The following is a 15,613-nucleotide window of genomic DNA, read 5'->3' as shown; positions in this document are numbered from 1 at the left end:
AGTGAGCACTTCCTCTCGCTGGACTTCTTCCCAGGGGCCACATGGGCACCACATCTCCAGACTGCACTGCTGAGCGGGAGATAATTTATCTGCTTCTTTGTGGCTCCCCTCTTCCTGCATCCTTCCAGCCAAAAGCCACCCATGGAGAGTTGGCTTCCCTGTACTTTTGGATTCCATCTCTTCTCCCTTAAGGAGCTGCTAGGAAGTCAGGTCTTGCCCCTGCAACATGAACCCTGAATCCAGGAGTGAGAGGACCCGGGACCGGCATTGGCCTCAGCATATCCCAGCGGACTCAGTTGTTGCAGCAGCCACAGCTGTGACAATCCCAGTAAGAAGTGGGCTGCAGTTGTCATTTGAGATCAGCAGTCACTCAGCGGTTGGGGAGCTGAGAGAAGACTGAGCCACTCCATTCACCCCTCTCCACCGCCTCCTGAAGAGTCCCTCCAAGCCCAGCACAGCTCACCTCCTCTTTGGCTCAGGGAGGTATGGAAAATGGAAAGGGACAGAAATATTCCTTTAAAAAAAAACCCGTATGGGCCCTGTGGGGTGGCTCATGCCTGTAATCCCAGCACTTTGGGAGGCCAAGGCTGACGGAGCACTTGAGGTCAGGAGTTCGAGACGAGCCTGGCCAAGATGGTGACAACCAGTGTCTACTAAAAATATAAAAATGAGTGGGGTGTGGTGGTGGCCGCCAGTAATCCCAGCTACTCAGGAGGCTGAGGCAGGAGAATCGCTTGAACCCAGGAGGTGGAGGTTGTAGTGAGCCAAGATCATGCCACTGCGCTCCAGCCTGGGCAACAAAGTGAGACTTCTTCTCAAAAAATACAAATAAAAAAATAAAGAAACCCGTATGAACTTTATAAAATTAATCAGGGAAGAAGAGTGGGGAGGAATGAAAATAAACCAAGCTTGCAGCACATTCAGCGTTCATCAGTAGGTCAGCTTGTTCTCTGACCTGCTTGCTCATGGTTTTTGCTACCTACTGTCCTAGAATCATGCAGACCCTATTTTTTATGTATTTATTATTAATTTCAGAAACAGGGTCTCACTGTCACCCAGGCCGGAATGCAGTGGCACAATCATAGCTCACTGTAGTCTCAAACTCCTGGGCTCAAAAGAGATCCTCCCACCTCAGCCTCCCGGGTAGCTGGGACTCCAGGTGTGCACTACCATGCCCAGCTAGGTTCTTAGTTCTTTTGTAGCAATAGTCTCGCTTTGTTGCCAGGCTGCGACCCTGGCAACAAGATTATAGTTCCCCTTAACTGCTCCATGGATAACAAGGTAAACATGAAGTGTTAAGTTTTCCCTTTGAGACACTCTTTCAGGTCTTACACAGCAACGAATCTGTGGACATCAGCTGACCTGAAGAACCCTACAAGAAGCTGACTCACCAAAGAATGCAGTTTCCACATCCTGACAATTTCATTCCTCTTACGCTGACCAATCCATAACCCCAATTCTACAGCCCCTTGTCCTCCATGACCCCCTTAAAAGCCCCAGCCCAGACTGGGTGCGGTGGCTCACACCTGTACTTGCAGCATTTGGGGAGGCCAAGGTGGGCAAACCACGAGGTCAGGAGATCAAGACCATCCTGGCTAACACGGTGAAACTCCGTCTCTACTAAAAACACAAAAAGTTAGCCAGGCATGGTGGCATGCACCTGTAGTCCCAGCCACTTGGGAGGCTGTGACAGGAGAAATTGCTTAAGTCCGGGAGGCGGAGGTTGTAGTGAGCCGAAATCGTGTCACTGCACTCCAACTTGCACAACAGAGCAAGACTCCGTCAAAAACAAAACAAAACCCCAGCCCAGAACTCCTTCGGGAGATGGATTTGAGGGTCTCCTCCCATTTCCTCACTCCGTGCCCTGTAATCATTAAACTCTTTCTCTGCCACAAACCCTACTGTCTCGGTGTAATTGGTCAGTTACTGAGCAGTGGGCATATGAACCTATTGGTCCTGTAACACTTTTGGGCCCTGGCATATCCCTGGTAAAATTACACATGTATCCTTCCAATCAGATGACAATGTCTAGATAGGTGTGACCTCTGTAACTCCTTGTACTCTTGCATCTAAGCTTCCTCCTGCAGCAAGGAAGAGCTCACTAATGGATGTGAACAACCAATAATAATGATGATTATCAGGTGCTGGACATGCTGAGGGCCCGGGTAAGACCCGAGCTTGCATCCTATGGCACCAACGCCCACCATGGTGGGAAATTTCCCAGGAATAAGCTGATCCACCATCAGGGGTTGCTGGTGGATGCCACAGATGACGAGGAGGTGAGGATACTCGAGGAGCTGACAAGGGAATTTTTGATGGACTCACCATTACGGAAGGACAGGAGCACAGGGAGCTAGAAACAGTGGCAAGGTTGGTGGCTGGACCTTAACAAGGTGTAAGAGAAGTGGGAGCCCAAGAGAGGGCTCAGGTCAGAGAGCTCCAAAGCTGATTCAGATTTTCCAAATGCAGCAATTCCAGATGTTGACTCTTTTTTTTTTTTTTTTTTGAGACACAGTCTCGCTCTGTCGCCCAGGCTGGAGTGCAGTGGCACGATCTCGGCTCGTTGCAAGCTCCGCCTCCCGGGTTCACACCATTCTCCTGCCTCAGCCTCCCAAGTAGCTGGGACTACAGGTGCCCGCCTGCCACGCCTGGCTAATTTTTTGCATTTTTAGTAGAGACGGGGTTTCACCGTGTTAGCCAGGATGGTCTCGATCTCCTGACCTCATGATCCGCCCGCCTCGGCCTCCCACAGTGCTGGGATTACAGGCGTGAGTCACCACGCCCGGCCCCAGATGTTGACTCTTAGTTCTGGATGTGATCACGGAGTCACAGAGGGAGCAAATGACATGCAACTGAAATCACTCTGAGGTTCAGAGGGTTGGTTGAGTCCTCAACTCAGAGGAATGGCAGGGCCAGCCATGCCAGCAACAACAGCTCTCTATACCCACTGCTGCATTCTTTTTTTTTTTTTTTAAATAGAGATGGAGTCTCACTATGTTGCCCAGGCTGGCCTCGAACTCCCAGGCTCAAGTGATCCTCCCACCTCACTCTCCCAAAGTGTTGGGAGGCATGAGCCACCACATGAGCCACTGCGCCCCGCCCTACTGCTGCATTCCAACCCACTCTCCCAACATCCCTGGATGCACTAAGCCGCAACATGACATCACATTAAGTCAACATAGTGACCCGGTCACATAATGGCGTCCCAAGCCTACACAATTAAGTCCAAACCAACCTGGGATCCAAAACCTGGCCCAGTCCAGCCTCCACCCAGTCCTCCTAACAAACTCCCCTTCACCAAGGAGCTCCCACCACACCTCCTCACTTACATGTCCCCACACACTCTTCTGCCCATGCCATTCCCTTGCCAGGAACTCTGCAGATTCCTAGTTCTGGCTCTGACCACCTCTCAAGGGCATCCATTTCTTTTCTTTCTTTAAGATAGAATCTCGCTCTGGAGTGCAGTGGTGGGATCTCATCTCACTGCAACCTCTGCCTCGTGGGTTCAAGTGATTCTCCTGCCTCAGCCTCCCAAGTAGTTGGGATGACAGGTGCCACTACACCCAGCTAATTTTCGTACTTTTAGTAGAGATGGGGTTTCGCTGTGTTGGCCAGGCTGGTCTTGAACTCCTGACCTCAAGGGATCCATCCGCCTTGGCCTCCCAAAGTGCTGGGATTACAGGCGTAAGCCATTGCACCCGGCCAAGAGAATCCATTTCTTCTGATTTGCTTTCACACCTTCCACAAGGTGGACTCTCCACCTGGCACCTACTGTGCATGCATGAAAATTTCTAAGTGTTCTTGCTTAAATTCAGCACTCATTGGCTAAGCACCTACAGTGCACCAGTTCAAGCCTCCCTACTTCCATGCTCAGTGTAATATTCTTTTCTTTTTTTTTTTTTTTTTTTTGAGACGGAGTCTCGATCTGTCGCCCAGGCTGGAGTGCAGTGGTGCGATCTCAACTCACAGCAACCTCCGTCTCCCAGGTTCAAGTGATTCTCCTGTCTCAGCCTCCCAAGTAGCTGGGATTACAGGCATGCGCCACCATGCCTGGCTAATTTTTGTAATTTTAGTAGAGACGGGGTTTCACCATGTTGGCCAGGCTGGTCTCGAACTCCTGATGAAGTGATCCACCTGCTTCGGGCCTCCCAAAGTGCTGAGATTACAGGCCTGAGCCGCCGTGCCCCGTCAGTCTAATATTCTTTAGGGACATAGCACATCCCTGGTAAAGCCACAAAGGTATCTTTCCACTATTCCACAATGCCTAAGTAAGCACGATCTCTGCACATCATTGTACTCTTAGCATCTAGCCTACGCCTCCCAGCAAGAAAGTGCTCACTGATGGATATGAATGACCGTCGTGTTCTGTAATTGGGTTTGACAGAGACAGGCTGCCATTTCTTCTCCTAGGCATCAAAAGTCATCAGCCAAAGGCACCATCATTATAAGTAAGGGGGTGCGAGGAGAAGGAAGAAGGAAATGGAGTTTGGCTCAGATAAACACATGGAAGAGAGAAGGATCCAAAAGTAGTCCAAAGAGTCCAAGAAGGTTACAAGGAAAAGGACCTCCTCTCACCTCGTTTGAAATTCACATAGCAAAAAACAATGACCACACTGTGCTACGAAGCATCTCTAGCTGTCCAAGCATCCATTCAAGAAATATCTCCTGAGGGCCCCGCACGGTGGCTCATGCCTGTAATCCCAGCACTTTGGATGGCTGAGGCAGGAGGATCACTTGAGATTAGGAGTTCAAGACAGGGCTGGCCAACATGGTGAAACCCCATCTCTACTAAACACACACACACACACACACACACATACACACACACACAGAGCCAAATGTGGTGGCTCATGCCTGTAATCCCAGCACTTTGGGAGACTGAGGCAGGAGGATCACTTGAGGTCAAGAGTTCAAGACCAGGCTGGCCAATATGGTGAAACCCTGTCTCTACTAAAAATACACACACATACACACACACAAATAGCCAGATGTGGTGGTGCATGCCTGTAATCCCAGCTACCAGGGAGGCTGAGGCAGGAGGATCACCTGAACCTGGGAGGCAGAGTTTACAGTAAGCCGAGATCTTCCCACTACACTCCAGCCTGGGTGACAGAGTGAGACTCTGTTTCAAAACAAAGAAAAGAAAGAAAGAAACAAAGAAAGAAAAAGAACATCTCCTGAGTACCTACCATGGCCGAGGGCAGCTTCTAAGTGTCTCGGGAATATGATGGGAAGCAGCACGCATGGCCCTTCCCGTAAGTACTTTGTATTCTCACAACTGCTGTGTGTTGGGTTTCATACTTATGCTACACATTTTGAATTTCAATTCATTCTGACATATGACAGTCCCATTTTACACTTAAAAAGTGAAGGGACTTGCCCAAGGTCACAGAGGTAATAAGCGACAGTGGAAATCAAACTCAGTCTGTCTTTTTTTTTTTTTTTGGAGACAGAGTCTTGCTCTGCTCACTGCAACCTCCGCCTCCCACGCTCAAGCGATTCGCCTGCCTCAGCCTCCCGAGTAGCTGGGATTACAGACGCCCGCCACCACGCCTGGCTAATTTTTCTATTTTTAGTAGAGACGGGGTTTCGCCATGTTGGCCAGGCTGGTCTCTAACTCCTGACCTCGTGATCCACCTGCCTCAGCCTCCCAAAGTGCTGGGATTACAGGTGTGAGTCACCGCACCTGGCCCTGAGTGTCCTTTTAATACACTGGTTTTGAGGGTTTTTGTTAAGAGTTTGGGTCTTGCTCTGTCACCCAGGATGGATGAGTGCAGTGGTGCAATCATGGCTCACTGCAGCCTCGAACTCCTAGGCTCAAGCGTTCCTCCCACCTTGGCCTCTTGAGTAGCTGCGACCATGGGCATGCACCACAATGTCTGGCTAATTTTTTACTTTTTGCAGAGACAAGGTCTTGCTATGTTGCCCAAGCTAGTCTTAAACTCCTGGTCTCAAGCCATCCTTCTGCCTCAGCCTCCCAAAGTGCTAGGATTACAGGCATAAGCCACCGCGCCTGGTTCTTCTAATATATTCTTAAAGACTCCCAGGTCATCTAATCTTAGGTTGTTTCTTCACTGGCCTTGGGCTTGGGTGTGCTCACGTTCCGTCTTCCTGTGGTCACTCTTAGCTCTAAGTAATTACCGAGCTTTCTTCCTGTCCACAGAGGGCACTCCAGATTTGGCAACAAGCAAAGGTCAGGTGGGTTGGGTTTTTTCAGCAAGAATGACACTGGCTGCCTCTCCTGCTACCTCTGGGCTGGGCAGGCGGCAGCTGCCCCCACTGGCAGGGTGCCAGTCACACTCACCTGCCAACACAGATGTGCCCGCATCTGAGGGCTGTCCAGAAACAAGACTCCCTGTTTCTTCAGGAGGGGCCAGCTGCAACCAGACACCGTGAGTCCTCAGAGGTAAAGGGAGTAGGTGTCCCTCTAGCACCCAAGCCCTGGATCTGGGACCGAGACTTCCACAACCCAGGGCCTGCACCTCTCCTCAATCCCTGTGGAATGTCTGTGTGCAGCAAATGAAGGCTTGAACTGCCCTGGTTTCCTTTTGATGTTCCCTGCAGCGACTGATTTTAATATACACATGTGCCCTCTCCCTCCCTTCACTCCTTCCTGCAGGAAATGGTGGTACCATCCAGCATCTGTGGGCTGCAAGAAAGAAGAAATATAACACCAGACCACCTCTGGCATTGATGAACAGAGATGCTTTCCAAACGCCATCCCTCTCTTTTTGTTTTTGGTTTTGGTGTTTGCTTGTTTGTTTATTTTTGAGACAGAGTCTCGCTCTGTCGCCCAGGTTGGAGTGCAGTGGCATGATCCCTGCTCACTGCAGCCTCTGCCTCCCGGGTTCAAGCGATGCTCTTGCCTCAACCTCTTGAGTAGCTGGGATTACAGATGCCCACCACCAAGCCTAGCTAATTTTTGTATTTTTAGTAGAGACGGGTTTCACCACCTTGGCCAGGCTGGTCTGGAACTCCTGACCTCAAGTGATCTGCCCGCCTCGGCCTCCCGAAGTGCTGGGATTACAGGCATGAGCCACCGTGTCCGGCCACCATCCCTCTCTTTCTGACTCCACCTTGGACACCTGACCCTCTGTCTCTCTGTGCCAACTCACTTTCCTTGCCTAGGGAGTTCGGTCGGGTGGGTTGTGGTGTGCTGGGGCTATATAGGAGAGTTTTGGTTTCCTATCGCTCAGACTCCAACTTCAAGTGCCTGAGTGGCTTGGGGGCAGGAATGCAAGAGGTAATTTTGACTTCTCTCCATTTCTACAAAGATTTTCAATTTCTTTAAGCAACTCTACTTCATATTCTATTCAATATCCTTCTGAAATCTAAATTTGGTACCTAAGTTGAATCAATTGCATTTCTTCTTATGACAGAGTTGCCCTGGGCTCACAGGGATACAGCTCTGATGTGCAGCCTGCGTGGGGACTCTGAGGAGGGGAGGGGGTGTCTCTAAGGCTTGGAGCCTGCGAGGGGCAAGTGAAATTCCAGACCCCTCCATCTCTTTCCCCTTACTCATTAGGAAAGTGCTGGACTCCTGGGAGGAAGTACCCTGGTATTCCTGAACCTGGCTCTGCCCTTCCCTGTGTTACCCTGGAGAAGTCACATAGTATCTCTGTTTCTCACCTTTCTCACCTCTAAAATGAGAGGAATAAGTAACTTCCTCAGAAGGTGACAGAAACATGATAGAAAGCCAAAAATCATGTACAGAAGAATTCTAACAAGAAATTCATCTGTCCCTAGGTTCACTTTCTTGTTTATTTTATTTTATGCTATTCTATTTATTTATTTGAGACCGAATCTTGCTCTGTCACCCAGGCTGGAGTGTGGTGGTGCAATCTCAGCTCACCGCAACCTCCGCCTCCCAAGTTCAAGCCATTCTCCTGCCTCAGCTTCCAGAGTAGCTGGGATTACAGGCACGAGCCACCGCACCCTGCTAATTTTTGTATTTTTTTTAGAGACAGGGTTTCGCCATGCTGGCCAGACTGGTCTGGACCTCCTGGCCTCAAGTGATCCACCCACCTCGGCCTCCCAAAGTGCTGGGATTACAGGTGTGAGCCACTGTGCCTGGCCACTAGGTCCACTTTCTTAATGCTGGTACGAAGCCAACAGGCCATCGTTTAAAAAATTTTTAAACACGGTATTGTTTCCTATATAACTGGTTTAGATTTTCCAAATTTTTTACAATAAACATGAATTAATTGTATTCTACAAAAAAGAATATGTAGTTGACCCTTGAACAAGGGTCTGAACTGCACGGGTCCACCTGTACATAGACTTTTTTTCTTCCTCTGCCACCCCTGAGACAGCAAGACCAACCCTTCCTCCTCCTCAGCCTACTCAATGTGAAGATGACCAGGATGAAGACCTTTACAATAATCCACTTCTACTCAATTAATAGTAAATATATTTTCTTTCCACATGATTCTCTTTTCTTTTTCTTTTGAGCCAGAAGGCTGGAGAGCAGTGGTACAATCATAGCTCACTGTAGCCTCGAACTCCTAGGCTCAAAACATCCTCCCATCTCAGCTTCCTGAAGAGCTGGGACCACAGGTGTGCACCACCATGCCCGGCTGATTTTTGTAAAGATCAGATCTTGCTATGTTGCCTAGGTTGGTCTCAAATTCCTGGCCTCAACTGATCTTCTCACCTCAGCTTCCCATAGTACAGGGATTTTACAGGCATGAGCCAATGCACCCAGCCTGTACAATTTTCTTAATATATCCTTCTCTTTAGCTTACTTTTTATAAGAATACAGTGTGTAATACACACAACGTAGAAAATAAGTGTTAATCAACTGCTTATGTTACCAGTTAGCCTTCTGGTCAAGAGTAGGCTATTAATAGCTAAGTTCTGGGGGAGTCAAAAATTATACTTGGATTTTTGACTGTGCAAGGGTTGGCGTTGCTAACCTCTGCATTGTTCAAGGGTTAACTATAAAGCCATATTCACGTTATGAAATCATACATTTAACGAAAACACGCTGAAACTTGCCGATTCCTAACCTGGCTCACTTCTGAGGGCCTTCGTCTGAGGGCCTCAAAGGATCTCGTTCTCTTCAGTCAGGAAGGTGAAGACTAGAGGAGCCACAAGATGGCGCAGGCAAGAAGGCTTCCTCACACACAGTCTCTCTAGCTGAGTCCTCCCAGCCCCCACTCCTCTCCACATCCATCCAACCCAACCCAGCCTTTACAGCCTTGAGGTTATTTCCTATCTGGCCATCACTTACCTCCTCAAACTAGTTCCCAACAACTTGATCAACCAATAAACCTTAAGTGCCCCCATTAAGTGCAAGGGACTGTGGTGTGATGAGGGATGGAGGTGGTATTAAAAGTCAAAAATATGGTTCCAGCCCTTAAAAGGCCTATGGTCAAGGCGCTGTGGCTCACACCTCTAATCCCAGCACTTTGGGAGGCCAAGGCCGGGGATGGGGAGGGGGATGAAATGGAGTGGGGTGGGGATCACTTGAACCCAGGAGTTTGAAACCAGCCCTGGCAACTTGGCAGAACCCCATCTCTACAAAAAATTTGTTAGGCATGGTAGCACATACTTGTAGTTCCTGCTACTAGGGAGCCTGAGGTGGGAGGATCACTTGAGCCCGGGAAGTAGAGGTTGCAATGAGCTATGATTGTATCACTGCACTCCGGCTTGAGTAACAGAGTGAGACTCTGTCTCAAAAAAAAAAAAAAGAAGCCTATAGGCAGGGCACAGAGGCTCACGCCTGTTATCTCAGCACTTTGGGAGGCCGAGGCGGGCGGATCACTTGAGGTCAGGAGCTCAAGACCAGTCTAGCCAACATGGTGAAACCCCGTCTCTACTAAAAATACAAAAATTAGCCAGGCGTGGTGGTGGGCGCCTGTAGTCCCAGCTACTTGGGAGCTGAGGCAGGAAAGTCGCTTGAACCCAGGAGGCGGAGATTGCAGTGAGCGGAGATCTCACCACTGCACTCCAGCCCGGCGACAGAGCAAGACTCCATCTCAAAAAAAAAAAAAAAAAAAAAAAAAAAGCAGCAGCAGCCAGGAGGAGGTCCCACCTGCTTGGATTTCACAGGAGTCCACGGGAAAGATTTAAGAAACTTGAACAACCTTTAAAATGCCAGGTTCCCACTCCGTACCAAGTGGCCTTGGCCCTCTTACATGCACAGTGCACCAGCTCTAGCAGCCTCTCCATCAATTCCAAGGGAATAAAGAACATTAAGGTCAAGGTTTCCTTCTCCACCCTCGGGAGCAATGAATGAAGACCGGCTGCAGAGCAAGAGAACACGTGTCTCCCCAGGCACTAGGAGCCCTTTGCCTTCTCGCCGCAGCCTCCCACTGCAGCGGGTGGAGAGCATCAACAGATGGGACACGCATTACCAAAAACAAGCACCGGCAGAGGATGAAGGTGCTTGAGGGGCCAGGTGGAGATAGGAAGAGTCCCCTATATTTCACAATTTTTCCCTGCTCTTTTCCTGCAGGCTTCATGTCACTGCAAATGACACTAGGCAGTCAGGCCGATGACATCTGACTAGTCGCAGCTTGCATTCTTAGCTTGCCCAGGAAAAGCTCTCAACTTGGCCTTGCTGCCAACTTGCAAGTCAGGAAAACTCAGCCTTCCCGCCCCACAGCACCTGACTCCACCAGCCCAGGAACTGTTTACAGGGCAGAAGGCCACAGAGAAGGAAGCCAGATGCCAGCGTGATGCACATGCTAAAGATCGAGACACTGTTGCAGGAGCTAAGAAGCTCCATTCTGGAGCCTGACATTCCAGGTTCAATTCCCAGCTCTGACACTCACTAGCTGGGTGACTGTGAGCCAGTTGTTCACGCGGGTGTCAGAGCACCCATCTCGCAGGTCATTGTAAAGGCTCAATGGGTTCATGTAAGTCTGTGGCATGTAGAAAGTAGCCTCCTAACCTTCCTTCACCTAGTGTTCTCATTTCTCATCTGGGGATGGGTGGAGCCTCTCTGGACAGATGTGAACATACAGTGAGATAATGCACTTGTAATGTCTTTGCACACATCTGGCACACAGCAAGAATTCCATCAGTTATTATTATAGAATTTTATTATTCCTATGAGGAAAGTTTGGGGTACAGCTATATAACATTTAGTGCTCCTAATTGAAACTAATACTGGGGCCAGGCATGGTGGCTCACTCCTGTCATCCCAACACTTTGGAAGGCCCAGGCGGGAGGACTGCTTGAAGCCAAGAGTTTGAGACCAGCCTGGCCAACCTAGCAAGACCCTGTCTCTGCAAAAAATTAAAAAATTAGCAGGGTGTGGTGATGCACATCTGTAGACCCAGCTACTTGGGAGGCTGAGACCGGAGGATGACTTGAGCCCAGGAGTTCGAAGCTGCAGTGAGCTGTGACTGCACCACTGCACTCCAGCCCAAGTGACAGAGCAATAAAACTCTGTCTCACAAAAAAAAAAAAAAAAAAAAAAAGCAAGGAAAACATAAAACAAAGAAACTGATACTAAAATAACCTGTGTCCCTGAGAAAAGCCTGATGAGTGAGGGAAACCAGGTTATCCTTTGAAGTTCCTATGGGTATGTCTACGGCAGGAATCTATCCCAAATTAGAAGCCATTCCGTAAGTTTCTGATTCCTCCAGAAAGGAACTATGGGTTTTTATTGCATTCTGTGCCATATTTCAGACACCTTGAGAGAAGAGCTTCCGCATAACTTTCGTGGGCTACCCTGACAGCCAGGCCACATACCCTGTAAGTTCAAGGCATCCCCTGGATACCTGTCAAATGGCATTGAGAAGTCCGCAGCGTCCTTTCACCTGCTCAGAGATCTGACCTCCCCTCTCCGTCCATCCCATCCCTCCCCCGAGTACCCAGCAGGGACCACTGGTGAGCAGGAAGAGAACCATCTGCCATCCTCCTTCTCCCTGCCCCCTGCCACCACGGTGAAGACAGCTGAGCCTGATCCTCCAATGTGAGAAGGTATACGTCTGTATTTGCAATTCCACATATTTTTGTTTTTAACAAACCTAATACTCCTTTCACTTAGGTGGAAACCATGGATAGAAGTTTGTGCCTATGGGGTCAAGAGCACAGGCTCTGTGGTCAACCAGACACAGGGTTCTGACTCCAAACTCTATTATTATTCCTATTACAGCGGTTTGGGGCGCAGTTATACCTTATTTAACACAAGGCAACTTAGTTAACCTCGCCTCGCTTCTTTTTCTCATTTCCCCTCTGGGGATGGGTGGAGCCTCGCTGGACCGATGTGAACATACAGTGAGATAATGCACTTGTAATGTCTTTGCACGCATCTGGCACACAGGAAGAATTCCATCAGTTATTATTATCACGATCTGCGTGATTATCTGCAGTTCGTTTGAGAACATGAGTTAGAAGCTCAGAAAGGGTGGACATAGTCTGTACCTAAGTATGTATCTGCTTGGATAACCCCACGAGTCCTGGAAACCTGCCTGTACTCAGGTAGGTAACACTCACTCCGACTTTGGGGACAGCAAGTGTCCTAATGACCTGGCCCATGTGTGACGAGAGCACATAAAAAGTCTCCCTCTTCTCCTGAAGTACTGAGGACAACATTTTAGATGGCACAGATTCTGGCAATTGTCACTAATGGGATGCCACATCTCGCTTTGCTACATTCTGGAAACTTCCCAGGCCCACCTTGAACTTTTAACAATCGCCCCTCCGCAACCGCCAAGGAGAAACAAAGGAGGCGGGAAGGGAGGAGTCCTCATTCTTAGCTAAGCAGTTCGCCTCATAGAGAGATGGCATATTCCTCCGATATACTACCGAAGCGCATTAGCTCCACGACCTGGGGCCTTGCCTTTGTCTGCAGACATCTAAGCCCTCCAATCTCCCCGCTCCCTACTGGTCCCCCACCAAACGCTGGGCTCTAAAACTATTTGCTCCTACACGTCTGCCCGCGTGCCTCCAGTCCCATTTGGCCGCTACACTAGTTTCTGCGCTTGGGCTGGAGTCGCCAGGGAATGATTTCCAGTCCGCACGCGGGGACCCGGAGCCAACTGTACTGACAGGTTTCCAGGATAAAACCAAACTTGCAGGTGGGGCACGGAAAAGAATCAGGCAAGTTGTTCTTTCCAGCAGCCCCGGCTATCTGCCCGAGATGGGGCAGGAAGAGTAAGAGGGAGAGCGCGGGAGCCAGGATGTGCCGGCTCCCAGACACAGCGCACAGCGCGCAGCGCGCAGGGACCCCGGGGCTCACCCTGTGCCCGACCCGGCCGCGCCGAGCCCCGGAGGCGCCGGCGTGCGTCCTTACCATTCAGCTGCCGGTACACGATGTCCTCCAGCAGCGACAGGCGCTTCAGGACCGCATCCTGGATGGGGCTGGCGCTGTGCGCGCTGAGGTTGGCCACCTCGGCGCGGGGCCGGATCTCGTGGAAGGCGTCTCCGCTGCGCACCGCGATGGGCCGGCACTTGGCCAGGAAGAGCACGAAGCCGGCTACCGCGATCAAGTTCAACACCAGCAGCACTTTGACTCTTCTCAGTGAAGCCATCAAACAGCCCAGCCGGCCCTCGCCCCGGACCCGCGCCCCCTGGGGCTCCGGCGAGGCGCGGGGCAGCCAGGGGCCGTGCAAGCCACACACACCAGACGGCCGGCAGGGATCCAAGCCCCTGCCCGCTCCACCTCAGGGATGCTCGGGCGGCGGAGACAGCTGGGAGGACGGAACGGTCGTGGGGAGCGCGGAATCGCTCACACGGAAGACCCCGCTCTGCAGAAGTGCTCCCCGAGACGCCTACTCAGTCCACGGCGCACAGCCCCTTCCAGGCGTCTCGGGGAAAGGCCAGGGACTTCGGGGTCTCTCTTCTGCACCAGCAAGGGGTTCGCCTCTGGACCTCCAGCTGCCGGCGCCGCGGACTCCGGGGCGGGCAGGCGGGGCCGCCCGAGAGGCGCAGAGGGAGCGGCGTGCAGGTGCCCGGCTCAGGGATCGCCGCCCGCCCACGGCGGAGCGCGCCGCGCCTGGGGCCGCACAGCCTCCACCCTCGCCCGCAAGCGGCCGTCGCGGCGCGCCACCCGCGCTCTTCAGCAGAGGACCCGCTCCCCCGGGCTGGCGCCTTTGTTCCGCTCACCGACCCGCTCCATCGCGCCGGGCAGAGGGGAAGCTCGCGCGGGGCGCCCGCATCCTCGAGGCTCCGCAGTCACGCTCAAGTCTCAATTACTCTCAAAGTGGGGGCAACACTAGGGGGCGGGCGCGGGGCCGAGCGCGACGTCCTCTCCGCCCCCCGCGCGGGGTCCACCCCACCTCGCCGGCAAACTCACCAGCGCGCTCAGCGCCCCCGGCTCCCGGACACGTTCCAAGCCCCCAAACCGCGCCAAGAGCCTTCGGGGCCTGCAGGGCGCACCAGCCTGTCTGGGAGCTGGCGCGTAGCGAGGCTGGCCGGAAGGAGTCGGACCTCAAAAGTCACAGCAGTTCTCTACCCCTCCGAAAACGCCCCGGGGGAGGGCGGCGGGGAGGGACGCGCGGCAGGGAGGGACGCGCGCCGTATCACCCTCCGCTCGCCAGATCCGGCCGCGCTGCTCGTCCCGCGCCCCCGGGAGCCAAACGCCGAGTCTCCCAATTGGCGGACGCAGTGACACCGCCGCTGCGGCACCGAGAGCCACACAGCCCCTGAGCTGGGGAGCCCGGAGGGGACACGCAGGTGGCGGCAGAGGGCGGGGCGCGGCCCGAGGGGAGCGGCGGCGGCGCCAGCTCCTCCTCCGCCGCCCCTGGCCGCCCTGTCCCCGCGAGGCTGTTGGCCGCCGCCGCCCGCAGGCTGCCGAGCGCACAGCTCCCCGGCTTGCCGGCTCGAGCGCGCGCACCCGGGCAGGGCGGGGGCGCCTGGAGAGCGGGGACCGCGCGGGATGGAGGCAGTCAAGGCATGCTGGCTGCGGCCGGCGCTGGAGGGACCCTTTAGTTCTCAGTACTCCCCGAGCGGGCGGGTTCGTTCCATCCCGGTTGGCGATGAAGACATCCTTCTCTGTGTGCTCGCGGCTCCGCGCTGCGTGGCCAGGAATGGCTAGAGGGAAAATCTGGCCTGGAGCCTCGGATTCTGAGACTTTCGGAGCCAGGCCGGGCGTGAGCGGGCTTGGGGGGATTCCCTGCGGACAAGAATTCTAACCTACCCAGTCACTGCTTCTAGGCCCACCCACAGCTCTGTTCAAATTTTATTATAAGAAGCATATTGATTTGGCTACTGGTTTTCCACTACCTCTTCTTCTTCCCAAAACCCAGGAACTCGAAATACTGGAATTCAAACCCCCCTGGCTGATCCATTTAATTCCTTGGGTCTAAAATAGAAATCAGGCCGCCAACTAATAAAAATCGGGCAGCAAGGCTAAACGGAGCTGGTCATTTTCCCCTCATTATTTTGATCTTATTACAGTTTTTGTTTTGCTTTTTTTTCTGGGGCTTGGTTTCTTGTTTTGTTTTTGCTTATGTATTATTTTAAGTTTTGATTTTTAACACAGAAATGCACATGCAAAAAAATAGTCTTTTTGTTTCATTCCCTTGGAACTCTGTGCCTGGTTGCAATCGGATCCTCAGGGCGCATGCTTTGTATAATCTACCTGAAAGTGGACACAAAACAGTTAAATGAAAAAGGCCAAGGGATGATTTTTAGCCACACATGTTGGGCAAGACAG

General features: G+C 52.0%; 1 protein-coding gene across 1 annotated transcript in view; it reads right to left on the bottom strand.

The window, feature by feature from the left end:
* GALNT17 (polypeptide N-acetylgalactosaminyltransferase 17) overlaps positions 1-14,145 on the bottom strand; it is a 612,717-nt gene extending 598,572 nt beyond the window's left edge. Inside the window, exon 1 of the mRNA XM_010376806.2 lies at positions 13,250-14,145. Within this exon, the coding sequence (XP_010375108.1) occupies positions 13,250-13,487 (238 nt within the window). The 5' untranslated portion in view covers positions 13,488-14,145. The remainder of the gene's footprint in view (positions 1-13,249) is intronic.
* Between the last annotated feature and the right edge of the window lie 1,468 nt (positions 14,146-15,613).

The sequence above is a fragment of the Rhinopithecus roxellana genome, chromosome 6 (assembly GCF_007565055.1).
Source record: "Rhinopithecus roxellana isolate Shanxi Qingling chromosome 6, ASM756505v1, whole genome shotgun sequence".
Lineage (NCBI taxonomy): Eukaryota > Metazoa > Chordata > Mammalia > Primates > Cercopithecidae > Rhinopithecus > Rhinopithecus roxellana.
Note: the sequence above shows the minus strand (reverse complement) of the source record. Positions and strands in the feature narration are given on the sequence as shown.